This window comes from Pecten maximus, chromosome 3, assembly GCF_902652985.1.
Source record: "Pecten maximus chromosome 3, xPecMax1.1, whole genome shotgun sequence".
Classification (NCBI taxonomy): Eukaryota; Metazoa; Mollusca; class Bivalvia; order Pectinida; family Pectinidae; genus Pecten; species Pecten maximus.
The window spans coordinates 23,783,335-23,804,877 of NC_047017.1; the positions used below are offsets into that span (position 1 = coordinate 23,783,335).

The 21,543-nt window shown below is 34.6% G+C and overlaps 2 protein-coding genes and 2 long non-coding RNA genes across 4 annotated transcripts; 1 reads left to right on the forward strand and 3 right to left on the reverse strand.

Annotated features, from left to right (window-relative positions):
• The first annotated feature begins 25 nt into the window (after nucleotides 1–25).
• LOC117323637 (NF-kappa-B inhibitor cactus-like) lies at nucleotides 26–3,805 on the forward strand. Its single transcript, XM_033878964.1, has 4 exons — nucleotides 26–649; nucleotides 1,228–1,669; nucleotides 2,063–2,296; nucleotides 2,457–3,805. Exons 1-4 carry the CDS (start codon nucleotides 288–290, stop codon nucleotides 2,472–2,474), a joined length of 1,056 nt encoding a protein of 351 aa, XP_033734855.1. The 5' UTR covers nucleotides 26–287; the 3' UTR covers nucleotides 2,475–3,805.
• A 1,554-nt stretch (nucleotides 3,806–5,359) lies between these two features.
• LOC117322667 (S-antigen protein-like) lies at nucleotides 5,360–6,922 on the reverse strand. Its single transcript, XM_033877603.1, has 2 exons — nucleotides 6,860–6,922; nucleotides 5,360–6,187 (listed from the first exon to the last, which is right to left on the reverse strand). Exons 1-2 carry the CDS (start codon nucleotides 6,920–6,922, stop codon nucleotides 5,360–5,362), a joined length of 891 nt encoding a protein of 296 aa, XP_033733494.1.
• Nucleotides 6,923–7,020: 98 nt separating this feature from the next.
• On the reverse strand, nucleotides 7,021–8,384 carry LOC117323639. Its single transcript, XR_004531782.1, has 2 exons — nucleotides 8,135–8,384; nucleotides 7,021–8,077 (listed from the first exon to the last, which is right to left on the reverse strand). It is a non-coding gene; the product is annotated as an uncharacterized LOC117323639 (long non-coding RNA).
• Nucleotides 8,385–8,835: 451 nt separating this feature from the next.
• LOC117323640 lies at nucleotides 8,836–20,114 on the reverse strand. The gene is made up of 2 exons (XR_004531783.1): nucleotides 19,688–20,114; nucleotides 8,836–13,425 (listed from the first exon to the last, which is right to left on the reverse strand). It is a non-coding gene; the product is annotated as an uncharacterized LOC117323640 (long non-coding RNA).
• Between the last annotated feature and the right edge of the window lie 1,429 nt (nucleotides 20,115–21,543).

The following is a 21,543-nucleotide window of genomic DNA, read 5'->3' on the forward strand; positions in this document are numbered from 1 at the left end:
GTGGGGATTTCCATATATATCTAAACGAGGCTTTGGGAATTTCCATCAGATTATACTAGAAAGCTCTTGGTATGAATTGGCTGTTAACATTCAAATCGAAGTTACGAGATCCAAGCCATGGACATTTTATCATAGAGATCGTTGTGAGACTTTGGAAAGTCTTTATCGTGTTTTTGAGAATTTGACAGCTCAAGTTCTCCAGCAGGAATATTGTCCGCCATTTTGTAAGTCGAGTTGGCACATCGTTGATTCTTTGTGAGGACAGGTAAATTTACGTAACCATCAACATGTCAAGTGATTTAGAATGCAACGATATTGAGTTAGATTGTGAACAAGATGACCTGGTTACTGATTGTGCACCGCACACTGGACCTTTTCTTCTTGACATTGGAGTTAGGCCTCACATCGACTTTTCTCTAAAGAAAGGGCATGTTTATTCTGAACACTTTGACTCGGGCATTGGCGAAAGCTTGAAAAGTCAGGACTTTGTTACAAAACAGCTACAAGATTTGCACATTTCTTCTGTTGAAAATGTTGCGTTTTGTGAGGTGAACGATTTACAGAGGACTGAAAACGTGACCCCCCAAAATGAATATTCCCCTGCTAACCAAGTGGATATAGTGTACGCGCAGGATGCAGAAGGAGACACGTGAGTATTCGCAATGCACTATTTGCTTGAACACATAAATCTGTGCATAAAAGTTAGTGATATGAAAATTTGCAAATAGGACAAACAAGCTTACACGCCCCACTAGCTCGCAAGTGTCGCTAGCTGGTCGGCCGATTACCATAGCGCTAGGTAGGCTTACACGTCTTTGATTGGTTTGTTCAAGTCACATGATCTTTACGCTTAATTTGCATATGTTTTGAAGTATGGTAAGCTCAACGCGATTTTTCGATTAAATTATGATTTTTTTTCTCTCGATAATCAATATGAATAAAGACACAAAAATTCAAACCAGTCATATATTGTTTTTTTTTCTTAATAAGGGTATCGAGAGAAAGCATATGAAATACACATATTTATGGTGAGGTACATGTTACTGTAGAATTTCAGGAAGCTTTTTGTAAGATAACAAAAATCTCAGATGTTCGTTGCTAAGGTAAGAAAATATGGCATCTTTAAGTATTGAAACAGTTTTAGTTAGATAAATAGGCAAAAACTTTCATCAAATAAAAAATATCATGGTAATGTTGTATTAAATATTCATATATTTTTTTTTACAGGCAGCTTCACTTGGCTATTATCCAGAACATATATCAACTTTGCTCATACTTTATCAACATTGTTCCCCATTATAATTTCCTGAACATACAAAATGATATGATGCAAACAGTTCTGCACCTGGCTGTGATGACCAAAATGCCTTCAATTGTGAGACGCCTGATTGTGGCAGGAGCAGATGTGACTTTTCGAGATCACAGAGGCGATACTCCCTTGCACATTGCATCCAGATGTGGAGATCAAGAGAGTGTCCGAGAGCTCTTAGAACCAGTATCCTATCAAGAAACCCTCCAAAATTCATACAAGATCCCATACCAAAAAATTCCACAAAATTTGGAATTAAGAAATTACAATGGCCAGACGTGTCTACATGTAGCAGCAGAGGGTTCATATTTAGAGGTGTTGCATCTCTTGTTGTCCAAAGGATCCGACATCAACACAATGGTATGTATTCAGTAATCCTATTGTGCGAGTTGTGTGAGACTGAAGCTATAGTTGATATAACTGTCATAGTAGAACTCCAGTAATACAGTGCAATTTATTAGTCTAAACCAACCGTGCCAGACATGTATTTTACCTGTTAGAGAGGGAACTTGGTTTTGCAGAAGTGAATCAAACTGGTCTGGGATGAACCAGATATAATAAACCAGTTAAAGTTTGTTGCATTAATGAAAGCCTGTTGAAAATAGATAAGAATGATATTTAAAAAAAAATCAAATCAGTCTTCACAATCAATAAACATATATATATATATATGCAAACAAATTTGATAAGGAGTATTAACTGCTCCTCGACACAATTAAATAAGTTAATGTGAAATTAATATCTGTATTACAGGATGGAAAAAGTGGAAGGACAGTATTGCATTACGCAGCAGAAACCAATAACAAACCACTCTTGGAGTTCCTCTTACAAAACTACCGAGTAAAAGTTGATGCAAGAACATATGGAGGTCAGACACCTCTGATGCTTGCCCAAGGTCGAGGGCACAATAGCGTTGTCCAGAGGCTGATGCAGGCAGGGGCAAGATTTCAACTCCCACGAGAAGACTCGGATAGTGATGACGATATGGTAATTACAGAATTTGTGTCTTTTTTGATAAAATATTCTCGAAGAATTTCATAATTGTTCACTAATCTTTGCAGTGGGTATAGGAGAAAATCAGTAAATATAATGCTATGAAACACTACGAGAAATGAAATAAATTGTGCATTATGATTTTTATTTTCAGGATGAGTCTAATAGGTAGATACAGTATTCTGTCCATCCCAGGACATGACACAAAGTCCTTCAAAAGGTCATTGTATGGCTCAAAAACAAATGGAGGTGAGGAAACATGCAGTCAGCGACAACTGGCCTCTGGGACGCTGTCCAGAACAGGCTGCAGCAGAGAGGCAGTCATCCGCCAACAGATGCAGCTTCCAGGAAAATATTGCCAGTCGTGATCAACTCTGTAATTCTAACTGTTTCTTCGCAATGCCAAGTGCTGGAAATTTAACAATACCACCGAGTTGGAAACAAGTAGAATTACAGGATTAAATCATGTGAATCGGACCAAGAAAAGCACGTTTTGATGAAATACTGACAGAATTGGACATTGAAACATAGCACTCGTCCCCAGTCATAAGATATCAATATAGACTTTCTGTGTGCCAGGGATACACAAAAAATTACATAACATGCTGTATAATATCATTTCATTACACTTACAGACTGCAGTGTACACATTTATAATATTATGCTATAAGATACTGTACCATTAGGGATATATCCTATGTATATACTGTACTATTGGGGATATATTCAAATAGATACTGTACTATTAGGGACTATCTATGAGGGTAAATGTATATTTCCTACCATACATGTTTAGGTTTTATTGTCACGTTATTTGTTTTTTATCATGAGATAGGACAATAGGAGTAAAATTAATATTTTAATTGATTTACAATGTTAGGAAATCATATATGTTTTTTACAACCAGAACGGTAAAGGCGAGGATATACCTAATTTATTAACAGCATATTAATACATTACTTTACAAGTACCACATCAAGAGATGTATTTACACGAATCCTTTGTATATATATACCCTGGTATATATGGATAATACAATACTATTGTTAGGTCACTGATTGAACGTGTGTCTGTGTGATATTTTCCATAACTGTTTCCTCTTGGTATAATCATCTATACAGATGTTGTGATGTAAAGGAATTGGAAGGCAATTATTCATGACCTCAACCAAGACTGTACAATTACCTTGGAGGTTAGTGAATGTCACAATTCGGGAGTAAATCAACACATTGAGATAGGAAAAAAAGGATAGTTTTAAGAACTGTGAATGCTCTTGATTGATGCATGTCGGATTGAGAGAAAGACCGTTATCAGATATGGGAGATGACCAATGATGTCATGACAACGGCTATGGTGTTCCAATGAGAGAGTACCTGTTGTGCTAGAGTGTGTACCTGTATAGATGTTATTTTTTTAAATTGTAAAAATGTTAAAACCCCAACAAAAAAAATACAAAATGTTAAACAAAATGACGGAAAAAAATCAATAAAATAATGAAAAATAGTTTGACTTATGTTTTACATTGAAAGTACATGTACGTGATTATGTGTTTCGACTAAACCTAAGTAGTGGTCCATATACAATTCACATTTATATATGATATAATGTTTGGACTATGGGATTTGTGCCAATTACAATATTATTGTCCAGCTGACATTGCTGTGATCAGACGTAAGAAACCCGACCAAAACATATGGATAGACATGGAAATCGGCTTGTTAGCTGGCTTGTGGATTTTCAGCTTTACGGTATTTGAATTTATCAATTGCACCAATAGCATTCAACAAGAAGAATTAGACAAAAATCACTATGGGTTAAACATTTCGTTGAAAAATTAAGGCAATTTATTAAAGAAGTTGCAAATCATCTTGCTTAGTGAATTTACAATATAACTGTTGAGCTACCCACATACACTGCCCTCCAAAAGTTATGTTACACTTGGAACGTTTAAATCGAATAATTTGAGAAAAAAAGTGTTTTAATAACCGTAAGATAGTCCATTTTTCAGTGTCGATTGCAAATTATTTGAAAAATACCTCACTTCTTTGAAGTTGCAGGGGGAGGGTCCTATTGTTAAAAAAATGAATGATTTTTTACTGACACAAACAGAAGTACATGCATTTGTTTGACTGATTAACATTTAAAAAATGTAAGAAATGCATTTTTGATATTTATATTAAACAAGGAGGGAAATTTCCCGAATGTTTCATGTTGAGGATTTCCATTGTAACAAAACATGTACTGTTGAAAAATGAACATTTAAAATCATGAACAAAAACATGTAAAGAAGTTATGATTCTAACAAATTGTAATAAAGACCTCGAGATTAACTTCGCTGTATTTAACGTAATAATTGTAACAGGACTTTTGGAGGGCAGTGCATATTAAAAACTGGTACAATAAAACGCTTCTAGTGTTGCCAGAGTTGTTCCAGGAAGTAAAACAAATCAACATAAAAAAAATCATTAATCTGAAAATTGTTCTTTGTGCAGTCACTGGAGTCAATAATCGGGCAGCTTTCCCCAAGATTGGCATTCTGATGTTTATTCTTATTGGAATCGTTAACTTTTGCTTTCCGAGTCGGTACATTATCCTCTCCACGTTCAGTATAAAATATCGCAATACATGACATGACACCAGGTGGACTTTCACCCCGTGATCACGATAAGCTATGTTACAAGGCCACTCATGTGATCGACAATGTTACCTGAATAGAAACTCACATGACAGGTAATGCCACTATATTACAGCAAGTGTCACGATTTAGAACGTCTTCCTGAATATTTTCTGCCTATTTCGTTTTGGTGAAGTGAAGTTATATGCTTCCTTTTCTTTACAAGGGACGTCGTGTAGATTGTTGGAATACTTTTAAGGATTTACAAAAGAAAATAATCACATTTTTATCATTTTTTTTCAATTGCTACAATACGCGTCAAATGAGAAATATACAGCTGTTTCGTCCTTCTAGGACTCGTCAGTGATGCTAGGGATCATACAGCTGTTTCGTCCTTCTAAGACTCGTGTAAATGCTGCTAGGGGCACCACACAGCTTTCGTCCTAGGACTCGTAAATGGTGCTAGTGACATCATTGGCTGTTTCGTCCTTCTTGGACTCTCCAGCGGTGCTAGGGACATCATTAGTTGTCTCGTCCTTCTTGGACTCTCCAGCGGTGCTAGTGACATCATTGGCTGTTTCGTCCTTCTTGGACTCTCGAGCGGTGCTAGGGACATCATTAGTTGTCTCGTCCTTCTTTGACTCTCCAACGGTGCTAGTGACATCATTGGCTGTTTCGTCCTTCTTGGACTCTCCAGCGGTGCTAGGGACATCATTAGTTGTCTCGTCCTTCTTGGACTCTCCAACGGTGCTAGTGACATCATTGGCTGTTTCGTCCTTCTTGGACTCTCCAGCGGTGCTAGGGACATCATTAGTTGTCTCGTCCTTCTTGGACTCTCCAACGGTGCTAGTGACATCATTGGCTGTTTCGTCCTTCTTGGACTCTCCAGCGGTGCTAGGGACATCATTAGTTGTCTCGTCCTTCTTGGACTCTCCAACGGTGCTAGTGACATCATTGGCTGTTTCGTCCTTCTTGGACTCTCCAGCGGTGCTAGGGACATCATTAGTTGTCTCGTCCTTCTTGGACTCTCCAACGGTGCTAGTGACATCATTGGCTGTTTCGTCCTTCTTGGACTCTCCAGCGGTGCTAGGGACATCATTAGTTGTCTCGTCCTTCTTGGACTCTCCAACGGTGCTAGGGACATCATTAGCTGTTTCGTCCTTCTTGGACTCTCCAGCGGTGCTAGGGACATCATTAGTTGTCTCGTCCTTCTTGGACTCGACAATTATGTTAGGAGCCAAAAGTTTAGAACACACGGAAATCAAAACGGTCTAAACAGTTAAACTCATAGGATCTACGATATTTCCACAAAACATCGTCCGTTTTAATTGATATAATAGTCTGTAAAGATAAACATATGATTTTTACCTGGAAAATCGACAGATAATTCTATCGATGTATCGGGTATTTTTTAATTAATGTGGACACCTTGGGTATGGTTCTATCGAAACAGGACGCATGTTTTCGACGTGATTGTAGCTCCTATGGTCAAGGAATAGAAAAGGGGCGGTAACCCAATAAATTATTTCCAGAAAAAACATGAAATCATACACTTGTTCAGGACTCGGCAGTGATGCTGCGTGCCAAAGAGCGTGGATATATATATAAATTAGTTATAAAGCTATTTACTGGACAGCAGCACTCGGGGTGCATGCAATGTGAATTCGGCAGATACAAATAACACCGGAAAGATATTTTCTTTAAACATAAATAGTGATTTGTCGTACTCTTTGCTAGACGAAGGAAGCAGACGTTTTCGTAAACTCTCAATAAGTTCTCATATTGCTGTTTGTTGAATTTTTATTTCTTCTGCAATTTAGTTTCTTTTTCAAATTGATTTCTTGGACTGGACATCATCTTCAGTCGGCCCAACAAGTCGGTTATCACGTTCCTTTTAGAATGATAATATTTTTCATAAAACTGTATCAAGACGTGAAAATAACCACTTTCTTGGAACCTTCAGCCCGCAGCTTTCTGAAAACACTGGATCTACGGAGGAGGGACATCTCTGATAAGATTGGCGTCGTCTGATAAGCCTGGTATGAGACTGGATTCTAGTTAGTTCGCAATGTGTCCGAATCGAACAAATAACACAAATTATGCGTTAGAATAATCCACCAAGTTTATTTGTTGAAATAAAACACGAAAGTCTGTACATAACACTGATATACGTCTGCGTACGAAACTAAACCCGGTGACTAAATCGTAACTGAAAGTAAAACCGATCACGGTTTCTTGGATTTTATTTTGTTTGGATAACCAATAAATTGATCCCTTTTTGCTGAGAAGATAGCCATTTATCTAGATAGCTAACTCTGTACCTTGCACCGGTTTCCTTCACTACAGGAAATTCCCTAACATAAAATTGTCCACGTGTGCATGCTTTAATGTAAGGAAAATGTCACCCACTATGAATTTACTTTAAAACGGATAGTTGTTTCCGGAGGAATTAACTGCACGGGGTTTGGTCTAAAGATTCAAAATGTATACAGGTCTCGCGTTGTTCATAAAATAATCAACTACATTTACTTTCTTAATTGGCAAAGTAAATAATTCAGTGATTCGATACCCAAATATACATACTTTCAAGACAAAAGTTGATATAAAATACCGGTTTTTAATAAAATTCCGTCTTCATATGCATAAGCCCAATCAAACACACTGAATAACTGTACAAAAGCCATACACGGTATGAGCCATACACGGTATGAGCATATTCCAAAACTAATTGAGAGGTAGATACCGTGGAGCCAAAATGAATTAAACTGAATCATACTGCTATGTTAGGGACATCATACTGCTAATCCGTCTTTTAAGGACTCGTCAGTGATGTTAGGGACATCATACTGCTAATTCGTCTTTTAAGGACTCGCCAGTGATGTTCGGGACATCATACAGCCGCTTCGTCCTTCTAGGATTCGTCATTGGCGCTAATGGAGGCAACCAAAAACGCGGAACAGGCCGAAAAAAGGTAGACTACCAACGACCCAGAAAATTAAATAATTTTCATAATTTACAATATCGGATTTCAAATGGACGTTAGGTACAAAACATTTTGCAAGCCACAGATACTGTACTGTTTTATATGGCACTGGGGCCTTAACCTGTTTATGTGTCTATATTAGATACTGTACTGTTTTATATGGCACTGGGGCCTTAACCTGTTTATGTGTCTATATTAGATACTGTACTGTTTTATATGGCACTGGGGCCTTAACCTGTTTATGTCTCTATATTTGATACATTTTTATCATCCTATATGACAAATACATGTCCCCAAACGACAAAACTTCGTCACACAATAACAAAGTACGTCATATAATACCAAATATACGTATGAAGCGATGGTAAATAGCATATACTGCAATGATAAATAGAGGTTACACAACGAGTGGTTGTTGGATATGGAATTTATTTCACACGAGTAAGTTATTTTTTAAAAGTTACAAAAGACACGAGCTTTAGCGAGTGTTTTTTGCAACTTTTAAAAAATAACTTACGAGTGTGAAATAAATTCCATATCAAACAATTTCGAGTCGTGTGACCTGTTTCTACCACAATAATATCGGCTTGAATCAAAGGGAAACGTGGCCAAGTAAAATTTCGCGTCTGCAAATAAAGTGTACCGTTGACGTCCGGGACCCGGTGATGTGACGTCATTAGATTATTGATGACGTCAATAACAATTGCAGCTTGGGTGAAAGTTCACCGTGTTAGCCAATCGAAATGCGTACAGAGTTTATACCACGTGTGGTATAAACAGATTGTTAATCAACGGCTGTAATGATTAACTGATGGTCTGAGAGTTGAATAACACAGGGTATTGTGGTAGAAACGTGCTTAGTTGACCATAATATCACTATATAACATCATAGCAAATATACGTACATGTATCACATATATAAATAAAACATACATATTATATTAAAACTCATTTAATTATTGAAAAAACTAATTCTCAATCTTTTGTTTTAATAAGGCATTCGGTTATTGATAAATGACAACTTTAAACATTATGTTTCCGAAAAGGTTTATGATGTAATGACTTAAAGTTACAACACAGAATAATACTAGCATGATGTAATGACTTAAAGTTACAACACAGAATAATACTAGCAACAAAAATACAAACATTGAGAATAATACAAACAATAAGCAAAATACAATTGGAAAAATACAAACAATAAGAAAAATGCAAGCAATGAGAAAAATGCAAACAATGAGAAAAAAGCTTAGTACTGTATAATCAACACAATCAGGGTTTTTGATAATGATATCACGATTTATGTTTTAGCACATAAAGATAGGTACAAAATTACAAAATATATTGATATACATGTAACTTCATTCACATACACATTTTTAGGTGTATTATCACTTTAGATAAATTTCCGTTTTCCGTGTAACATTGATATCATTATCAAAATTAGATAGAAACCGCTGCGCAACTCATTGAACAATTGAATTCTTAGTATCACTTATATTTAGAATATGAAAATATTAATTCCATCTCATAATTAAAACCCTTCGAAAATTTTCAATTGAATAGAAAGAGGATGGTAGTTTCCGCTTAGGGTCATACTGGTATGTAGTTTCCTGTTTTAATCGAGATCAATCAAATGACCACCTATATATATATATATATATATATATATATATATGTACATGTATATATATATAACTCAGTACGACATTTATCATATCCATACTAATTCCATACCTTCCAGAAAAATCATAACCGGGAATGCATTAATAATGATATACAGTGTATACACCATCCACCCCAACAACTGTACTCGTTCATTTTCACTGACATGGCTTATAAGCATTTAGAAAAATTCAAACTCATTTGTAATGGGTTTGTACTGAGCAAATCCAACCATTTATACTCGTTTTTCAGTAACAGGATAAAAATAATCTTATTATCTTTCACTGGTATATTTACATGTCTTCATATCATCGTAATGTTATGGTGTCAGAAATAAGATCTTCATACGAAAACCTTCCCTTCAAACTGACTGGCAAAGAAAATACTTAAGGAACATGGTAAACAACCATACACTTAAACTATCAAATATCTACGTCGATGGACATGCAAAATGTCATGTAGGGCTTGATACTGATTTCCCTATCTGTATACTACAAATACCACTTTCACCGAGGACAGCTGACACCATTTATACTTACAAGGAAGTATAGCACCGAATTACACATCTGTACATGTATTTGTAATTTGAAAACTCATGATTAACGGGTAAACCGTAACACGGAGGTTTTTAGTTTACTCCCACAGATTGCTGGGCTTTTTTATAATGTCATATTTTAGTGTTATTAAAAAACTAAGTTACTGTTTCCTAATCAAACCACAAAAATGACTAAGCTGGTTATACTAATTATAATATCTGTCTCTAGGCCTTTAACGTATTCAGATAAAAAAAAAAAACCAAACCTATGCCAGATTTTTTTCAACTTTTAACTTTATACATGACAATCTGATCAGACATTTGATATAATAACTACAAAAGAAGAATGGCCACCGCCAAGTATTTTCCAAACAATTAACAATACTTCCCGTACAATTCTTAGCGTAACAATACATTTGAAGTCTACGCCACATGCATATAATCTGTAATCATATAATAAGTAACCTTACGCTTACGCAGTAGTGGCTTTCCCATAAATGGATGATGTAACAAAAATCATAACTTTAACTTTCCCTTTTTCGATAGTAGCATAACAGCATCCCCTCGTTATGCCTTGATGTTGACAGCAGACAAATATATTGTGGATATTTAGTTTTTCTGCTAGTACAGGTTCTCTCTTCTTAGTTAAAAAAAACATATCAATATATAAACTGAGAATTCCAGAAGACAAAATAACAGCCAGATTCTCCAATTCAAACTAGTGATGTAGCGGGTATTGATATATAAAACTGTAAAATTAACATAATGATATCTATTATGCATGTTAATCTTTATTTTGTGTTCGTATTTACCCCTCGATTGATCGATTTCGAGTTAGAATTAGGGTTTCGTTACAAGGTCGGTTGTTATATAGTTTAGGACAAAAGGAAAGTTGGAATCTAGATTCTATTACGTTGCACACGTTAAATGGTACATTTTCTATGTCACGATCATGATCTACCCCGGAATGAACCCCGAGGAGCAGTAGGTATATCAAGATCATCCTTCAAAACTGTATCTGCTGGAGTACCCCCAAAGTTCTGCTCTTGGTCCTCTGCTATTGTTGATATGCATACAAATGAATGGGAAGTACCTCTCTTGCATATTCTAGTCTACAAAGGTAAACTCTTCAACGAGTTACACATGGTGTTTGGCTGATACATTTCAAACCTCAAATCGTTTCCGCTACTTCCGAACTTTACCGAAGCATAACAGTGTTCCTCATGACCATTATAACCAGTTACAGTAGGGAGCCTGAAGTTGGTTCCGAGTTCCGAGTTCCGAGTTCCGTTTAAGTAAAACGGAACTGGAACTCGGAACCAACTTCAGGCTCCCGTTACAGTAAGAGACTGTAATTTTTTGACCGCCAAGTTATATTGTTCAGAGTAATAATCAAACCAATCGATTTACAATGATGACCAGGTAAGATTAATAGGATGTCATCCTCCATGACAAATGTCTCAATCTGCTTATAATTAAAACTTCAGTAGATAAAAGCAAATCATTTGAAAAAGCAAACTTCGAAACACATGTTAGACAATCAAATTTTGGCAGCGGAAACCTTTAGCGGGTTTTGTTACCTGATTACCAAGGAATCCTGAAACCCTGGGGAGAACACTACAAACTACTGATAACAATAGAGCTGACTTTACATAACACCATAGACTTTCGGTCATCAGTATTGGACCATTACATCAATCGTCTCAGTTCTAAAGTCAAATCTATTGTCTCAGTTCTAAAGACAAATCTATTGTCTCAGTTCTAAAGACAAATCTATTGTCTCAGTTCTAAAGACAAATCTATTGTCTCAGTTCTAAAGACAAATCTATGTCTCAGTTCTAAAGACAAACTCAGTTGAGAGCATTTTGAAAACTGAAATACACACGAATTACACGTAATGTGTTTCACAAAATATATCACATTGCATGTATATATTCTACCAATTCTTTAAAATATCAATCAATTTTAGGATGAAATATTGACAGTTTTAGAAAAAAAAAGTCCACTGGAGAACAGCACACAGGCTTAATATCATATAAAAGCAGAAAGTCACTATATTCAGAACCATCCATGGGTCTTGATACTCAGCTCTCTGCACCCCTGGAATATATGTCATAGTCAAATTAAAGGCTCGCGACTAGTTATTTGATTGGTGTCAGGAAAGATACTCGACCAATTGCTAAACTGGTGCGTTTCTTTTGAATGAAGATATAAGAGCGACGATGGCCAATCAAGTTAGCAGAATGACGACCTCGAAATTTAATTTGTTTGATGCCAACAAAGGATCTCACAAGCCTTTTTGTTTATGCACAAGGTGACGATCATTGAACTTTCTATTATTTCATAGCATATTCTAAGACGGCAGAGAAAGAAATTGAACGTTACACCTGAAATATCAAGGATACTTCAGAAACAGGATGGGAGAAGAACCCTTCAGAACGATTTTGAAGAGATGTTTACTGGAATCAGTTGAGTTGCTGTCATTTGAAAACCATCAGTTTGTGGGACTGATGAATCCTCTTGGCCGAAGGCCTATATCTTCCTGTACTTTCAACGACTCGTGTTCGCAGATACATATTTCTGCGGAACGCTATGCTGCAATACGCAAGCCTATATCTTCATATTCTTTCAACGACTCGTGTTCGCAGATACATATTTCTGCGGAACGCTATGCTGCAATACCATCCATTTTTATATATCACTGATTGACACATCTAGAGGAACTAGTTACACATCGACATTTATTTTCCGTCCTGGTTTCCACGCTACCAGAGTGGCCTCCAGTGCCTGTTGCAGTACTGGTGTACCCTGGGATGAGAGTCCTGGTGTACCCTGGGATGAGAGTCCTGGTGTACCCTGGGATGAGAGTCCTGGTGTACCCTGGGATGAGAGTCCAGGTGTACCCTGGGATGAGAGGTTTGACGTGGTCGGCCTTGTCCTATGGTATGGATGTCTACTTCTCGTACGTCTGAGCCGACACTGTTTTAATTTGTATCTAATTTGGGAACAGAAAAGCATTTGACACGTATCGTTGTAACAGCTTTTAGCATGGAACACACACAGAATCATCGTCTGTACACACAACTGACATAAGCTTGTCTTTCTATTCCTACAACATCTAACATGGGCAATGGCACGCTTCATCTTGCTGCATAAATCCATAGAACACTTGTCGTCGGTACACTGGCGAGCATGCTTTAAGTGCTCTGCATATTTCATAATATCTTTAAGTCTTTGCTGGTTATTTTCTGCCATTGTTTATAATTTTGAACTGTTTGGATACGTTGCCAGCACTGTTTAGGTGTTGCAGAGACCTCAATTTCCTCCTGGAAAGAGAAAAGGCGTAAACAATGAATTTGAAGTGAAGTTGACAACATTACTATATAAACAAGATATAAAAATCGTAACTCATACCACACATCACTTATCACACACACACATATATAATTATATTTATTGGTAGTATAATTACACCCGTTTTAAATGTGAAGTATTTGGATTTTCTCAGGAGTATATCAAGTATAACTTAGAATGAACTATAAATAAATGTGAAAGGAAGTTTAATTAACACCGTCTGGTGTGTCTAGGATATGTCCTTTTGTCAAAACACTAACTAAGTTGGCCACAAATGTTGTTATGTAACATCTGCGGCCTCTGTAAACAGTTTAAACAAATTTATTGGAAAAACCCCTTTTCAATTTTTGTTTTGTGTCTTAACATTGAACTTTGAAAACTATTTGATCATGTCATTCTAGATACATATCCATCGTTGCGTATGTTTGGTGATAAGACTTCCTGTTAAAGCATGGAAACCTCTTTAAGTGAACTCTTAAAATGATACTGTAATATTAAGCATATCCTTCAGGTTGGTAGGTATGTACATGGATGTGACTAGACTCGTATCTCACAACCATTGTTAACATAGGTAATAGGAAGTCGTAAGATAAGGTTATTATACAAGTTATATAATATGGACGTTCTCACCTCCTATAGTCACAGTATAATTATATACACGTCCCGGTGACTTGAACATGGCAGTTTTAAATAGAGTATCACATTAAGCTTCACAATAGACTATGACATTTACACTATTATAAACAGCAGAAGGGGTTGCGTTCAATAGCAGGGACGAACATAATTGAACTGGAGATTATACATTTTCAAATGTATTAGAAATAGAATAAAGCTTGCGCTAAGCAATACAGGCCAAATACTGCGCTTAGTAGTCACATGATATAGGTATTCAATAATTTACCTACTGATATATTGCTTCATAATAAGACCAAGGTACGTTGTCAACTCGATCAATACCAGCTGTCCCTGTATTTGGACATGTTATATACGGCTCCATACGCAATATGTATTTGGTATTCATGGTTACTAATGGATTTATAGACAAATTATTCCATAGATAGCGTCATTTGTGTTTGTGCTCAATATTTGTGTCTGGTAATTTAAATTTCATCATAATCTTACGTACATATACGTATCAGCTGTTCCACTTGATATACATCCTGGTGCAAAGTTCTACCTTCTACAGTTTCTACCTTCACCAGAAATTCAGTTTTCAATTTGAAAATTATGGGATATGGGATATGGGAGGGGATAAGTCTAGTGATTACATATAAAAATATGAATAATTAAATAAACATTAAAAATATTAATATGAGATATCAGACCGGCCTTATTTGCTTTATCAGAGTTAATGAGATGATAATTCCCATTCCCGTGATACTTATAGGATCGCATATCATTATCATTGTGGTTGAGTAGTATACCACAGTTTGAGGGTGGGGCTATGGAGACTACAGTTAAATGGTGCGGCTAATGACCCATGACGTTGATAAATATATACGTAGATACTCGTAAGAAAGCGGATGTAAGTGTATGTGCACTTTTAAGATATGTCGTAAGTGGTGTACTTGAAATATGTATTTGAAATTGAGACTTTTTTCTGCCATATATACGGACTTGAATAAATTATGAGGTTAAGTGATATCCGCTTCTGTATATTTTTTCAGCTTCAGGTGAAAATCGCACTATCCCTTATTTGTAATCGTGCGTCTTTCACCTGAGACCAAAGATGTTCTGCATCTTTTGCATCTGTTCAGTATTTTTCATTGTTTCGATTTCCTCCTTTTTGTTCCCTAACATCACAGACAAGTACAAGAAGGGTGATGTGCCACACAATCTTGGTTCCTAGCATCACTGGTAGGTCAAAGAAGGAAGAAAAAGCTGTATGATTCCTAACAATATCGGTCCGAAACATCACTGACGAGTCATAGAAGGAAGAAAAAGCTGTATGATTTCCCTAATAATGTCGGCCCGAAACATTACTGACAAGTCACAGAAGAAAGAAAAAACTGCTTTGATGTCCCTAACAGTCTCGGCACCAACCATCACTGACGAAATAAAAAGTTTTTTTGATGTCCCAAACAGTCTCGGCCCCATCCATCACTGACGAGTCCTTAAAGGACGAACAAGCTGTATGATGTCCATAACAATCTCGGCCCCAACAATCATTAACGAGTCCTTGAAGGACAAAACGCTGTAGGATGTCCATAACAATCTCAGCCCCAACAATCACTGATGAGTCCTTGAAGGACAAAACGCTGTATGATGTCCCTAACAATCTTGGCCCAAAACATCGCTGACGAGTCATTGAAAACGAAAAAGCTGTATGATATCTCTAACAATCTTGTCCCAAACATCACTGACGAGTCCTTGAAGGACAAAAAATCTGGATGGATCGGTTCTACGTACATGTATATTCATGATCGGTATATACTGTATCTATCACTATACACATACCTAAATGTGTTATTGACACCTTTTGTTTTACCATTATGGGTAGAAATTATTTCTACTACGTATAAGTATTGTTCTGGTGTGCAGACGTTCTATCATTTGTTTTGTTATCTTCTGAATTGTTAAACAAAACGTAATGCATTATCTTTGATTAACCGTAGTTCAGTCGGTATTTATATAAAGTCGTAACATTGATGATTATTCACCATGTTTTATTTCATAATCCAAAATGAAATCACTCGTAACAAGAATACCACTGGGCGGAACAATATACGCCCGTCGAATGTCATTTAGTGTTATATACTATCTTGCATTAAAATGATATTGCATCACCTCAAGAGAGGCTATCTGGCGTGGTATAACTTTCACTATAAAGTCAATGTTCATTTTTCTAACAGCTTGAGGAAAGCAAGAAATCAAAGATTTCTAACTCATCCAACACAACTTGATATTACGATTATAGCCTACCAGAAAAAGCCGAATCGATATATTTAAATACTGAAATTAACAAAAGGCAATGACTTCTGAAAAAAATGTCTAATTAAAATTATTTTCAGGGAGACACAACATATCATGAATGTAAAGCCTTCGAAGTTTAAAAAAATGGCGAAGAAAAGGTCAAAGGTCAGTTATCATGCGTTAACTAACTTAAGATATCTAACTCTGATAGTCAAACAATTTTATGTATAAATTCATCGTATAAAATTTTGTATTTTATATTTATTTCATTATGACACAAACTGAATATTAATTCACCACTGTAATATACATCAGAAGTGATTACATGCTAGTACATATCAGTCATCAATATCAGGGTATGTATTCGTCATCGGGGTACATGTCGTCGTCATCGTTAGGGCATATTTGGGGTAAATATCTAAACACCTACTGTTGACAGAGTCTAGACTAATCAGTCTGAAATATAGCTAAATATAGATCCACAGGTTACACTGGGATCATCGTAGTTATGTATAAACCCAACTACCCACACAGGTCAATAAGTGTACTGAAAGAGGGGTATAGCAACTTGTATATTCCATACTGTGTTGAACTGTGGTATAATACAATATATGGGATATTATCAAATCTTTTCAAAAGTATGATAGCCTTATACAAATTTAAGTATCATTTGATACATTTGCTAACATGGAACTTTATTACATTCGAATGTGATATTTTTAAAGCAAAAAAGTAGGTAGACAATAAAACATTATTCAGGTAAATACAATCATGGGATTCCTTGATAATTATTTTTCTTTATCGAAAGTATAAGACCTATGCAATAAGTAAATATATTTTTGGTAAAGACTTCATATATACTACAGTAGATAATACTGCTATGTTTGAAACTTCTTTAAATTCTTTTGTATATTGAACAATGAACTATTTTCTAAGTATTCATCTTGCATTTTGTGAACATGGTTTGTGCTTCTGAGGAAGCTGAGAAACGGACCGGTCTGTACTGTCATGGTTGTGTCTTTGAGGAAGACACTTTCCTCTAGTTGCTGTGGAGACATGCGACGGGCCTCCAGTAGGTTGTTCTGTGAGGTAGTCACTAACTACCATAAGGAGGCCCCGCCTAAAAATGACCCTGACTGTTCACGGGGCGATCAACCCAACAACCAAACAGGCAATGTAAACATGATTAATGTTTTCCATATTTTCTACATTCTTCTATAGACATAGAAATAAGCACGCAAACACGTATTACGAAGTAATTTCATTTCGTTTATACCACTCCATATATATATATATATATTATTAGATTTATTTATTCATATAAGACGAATATGCATTCTGTTGAAAGTCTCAACCTCAACTTTAGTTGAAAAAGTTAAATACTTTGCAACATAGAAATAAATTACAGCGTGCCACCTAGTAAGGTGACAAATGTTGAGATCCCTTTACAGCGTGTCACCTAGTAAGGTAAGGTGACAAATGTTGAGATCCCTTTACAGCGTGTCACCTTGTAAGATGACAAGAAGGATTTATCTACCCGCGTTACAGTTAAAATACTTTGGCAGTTACATTGTGGTTATGAAAAAGCGGAATATTGAAGTAACCGGATTCAGGATATGGACATATTTGTGTTTAACTTAATTTTCTATGTAGTAAAGGTTTATATAGAATATGAAATCGTTTTTCATCTACATACATTAGTTTTGATAGGAATGATGATAGATGATATTTTGCCTATCCCCCTCCACCATGAAACTCTGGCAAAATATCGTTAATATTTTCATTCATAAAATCAACAAAAATAAATCTGTATCAATTAATGCCTCTAGAGCATGTCCGTCCACAGCTTTCCCCGCTATTTTCTTGTGATAAAGTATCAATATAATTAAGTGACATTATGAGAACCTTTCATGGTTCAATTTGATTTTTATATGGGACTATCGATTAAATACCGAAGTCTTGTTCATGAAGTGTCTTATACAATTATTGTAGATCATATTGTCAGGAGATTAATTGTCATTATGTATTATATACAATTATTGTAGATCATATTGTCAGGAAATTAATTGTCATCATGTATTATATACAATTATTGTAGATCATATTGTCAGGAGAGGGCCTATAATTAATTGTCATCGTGTATTTTATATAAATTTTCAGTGGAGGGCCTTATTAAATACCATCATGTATTACATATAATTATTGTAGAATAGATTGCATTGAAAGGATCTAATTGTCATCTTGTATTTTATATAATGATATATATATCTAATAATTAGAGATTGTAATGTCAGGAGAGGGCCTAATTAATTGTTATCATATTTTTTTGTATGATTATTGTAGATTATGTTGTCAGGAGAGGGCCTAATTATTTGTTATCATATTTTTTTGTATGATTATTGTAGATTATGTTGTCAGGAGAGGGCCTAATTATTTGTTATCATATTTTTTTGTATGATTATTGTAGATTATGTTGTCAGGAGAGGGCCTAATTATTTGTTATCATATTTTTTTGTATGATTATTGTAGATTATGTTGTCAGGAGAGGGTCTAATTAACTGTTATCATGTATTTTATATTACGTGTCAGGAGAGGGCCTTATTAATTGTCATCATATATTATATATAATCATTCCAGAAGAGGACCTTAATCTATTTGCTATAATGTATTTTTATATAATTATTGTATTGATGTGTTGTCAAGTAAGACTAATCAATTGTCAAGTGTTTGATATATTTATAATGCAGATTTTAACATAAGAGGCGAGCCTAGTGAAATATAAGAATTGTTACTCATTCCCTTTTATTATTATTGAGTAATATGTTTGGATGGTACTACGACCACCACTGTTTTATTAGTGTATATCATGAATCATAGAACACTGGTATTTAGATAAAATGATTGCCTTATCATAACCCGTATCGAGTAAACAACGCTACCGTTCCCAGGTCTCCCTCGCACTTGCACCGAATGACCTGCAAATGAGATCTACTGCACTGGTCACATTGTTTACTACACTATGTTTGGGATGACGCAGAAAGGATATTGGGTACTTAGCCAAACACCTAGAGGGTGTGAACGTGAGCTTATGACGGGTTCTTCAAATATACAGTGAATATGTGGCCTAAATGTGAAATTTTACGATTGTAGCTTCCGTGGAGTATCCGTATATGTATACATATATAGTGACTGTGTTATATTTGACAACGACTGCACTATGTGTAGGATTTCCATTTCAAAGGAACGTTTACACGGAATTATACATGTTAAACCTATCTCGAATGGAATACTACATGATTACCTTATCAATAAGGTACCTACCTTAAATTCCCTTGATTACTTCAGGAAAAAAACCACGAGCGGTATGAACAATCTCCCTGGCGTTGTAATATAAATCTATAAATAGCAAAGGGAATCCCCAATGTGTATATGTCGTAATGCAATTTAATATTTTGTATTTGAAATTATGGTGTAATGTGACACAAGAAAACTTCCATTTGGAATTTAACATGCAATATATTTAAGAATAGAAATTTTATTTTGATTTTAAGATGATACTGTTTATTTTTATCTGTAATATAAATAACCTTCACCGAATTAATGATCCATATGTAGATGGTACATATTTACACAATTCTCTGTAATAAGTAGGTTGTAGTTTCTGGTGTTGTTTTTAGTCATAGACAATTTCCTTTACCATACAAGCTATGTTTTAATTCTGATGAATAAAGAAGAAGTTTCGGAATTAACAAACTTCTAATATGTGTCAAATTCTCTTTAAAATTATTCAAATCATACTTTGTATTGTATATCTTATCTTACTTTACTCATAACGTAATGTGTATTTCACACGTGACTTTAAATCATTTCCTCTCTCATTGTAACCATCATGTGTTTTTTTAAACCTTTGTCATTGTATAAATCATACAACTATCGTATAACACTTCATATAACTAATGAACTATCATATAACACTTATATAACGATTGTATAACACTTCATATAACTAATAAACTATCATATAACACTTATATAACTATTGTCTAACACTATATAACTAATGAACTATCATATAACACTTATATAACTATCATATAACATTATATAACTATTGTATAACACTTTATATAACTAATGAACTATCATATAACACTTATATAACTACTGTATAACACTTTATATAACTAATGAACTATCATATAACACTTATATAACTACTGTATAACACTTTATATAACTAATGAACTATCATATAACACTTATATAACTACTGTATAACACTTTATATAACTAATGAACTATCATATAACACTTATATAACTATGTATAACACTTCATATAACTAATTAACTATCATATAACACTTATATAACTATTTTATAACACTTCATATAACTAATAAACTATCATATAACACTTATATAACTATTGTATAACACTATATAACTAATGAACTATCATATAACACTTATATAACTATCATATAACACTTATATAACTATTGTATAACACTTCATATAACTAATGAACTATCATATAACACTTATATAACTACTGTATAACACTTTATATAACTAATGAACTATCATATAACACTTATATAACTATGTATAACACTTCATATAACTAATTAACTATCATATAACACTTATATAACTATTGTATAACACTTCATATAACTAATGAACTATCATATAACACTTATATAACTACTGTATAACACTTTATATAACTAATGAACTATCATATAACACTTATATAACTATTGTATAACACTTCATATAACTAATGAACTATCATATAACACTTATATAACTACTGTATAACACTTTATATAACTAATAATCATATAACACTTCATAATTATAACTTATTTATTATCGTATAACACTTCATATAATTAATCAACTATCATATAACACTTATATAACTATTCTATAACACTTTATATAACTAATTAACTATCGTATAACACTTCATATAACTAATTAACTATAGGAACGCTTCATATAACTACTATTAACTATCGTATAACATTTCAGAGCTGACTACAACTTATAATATGTTAAAAAAAATACCAAGACTGAAACTTGATACGAAATGACAACAATGGTCACTTATTTGATATACATGGGTATACACCCGTTCATACTTTTTTATTGGTGAGACTGATAAAA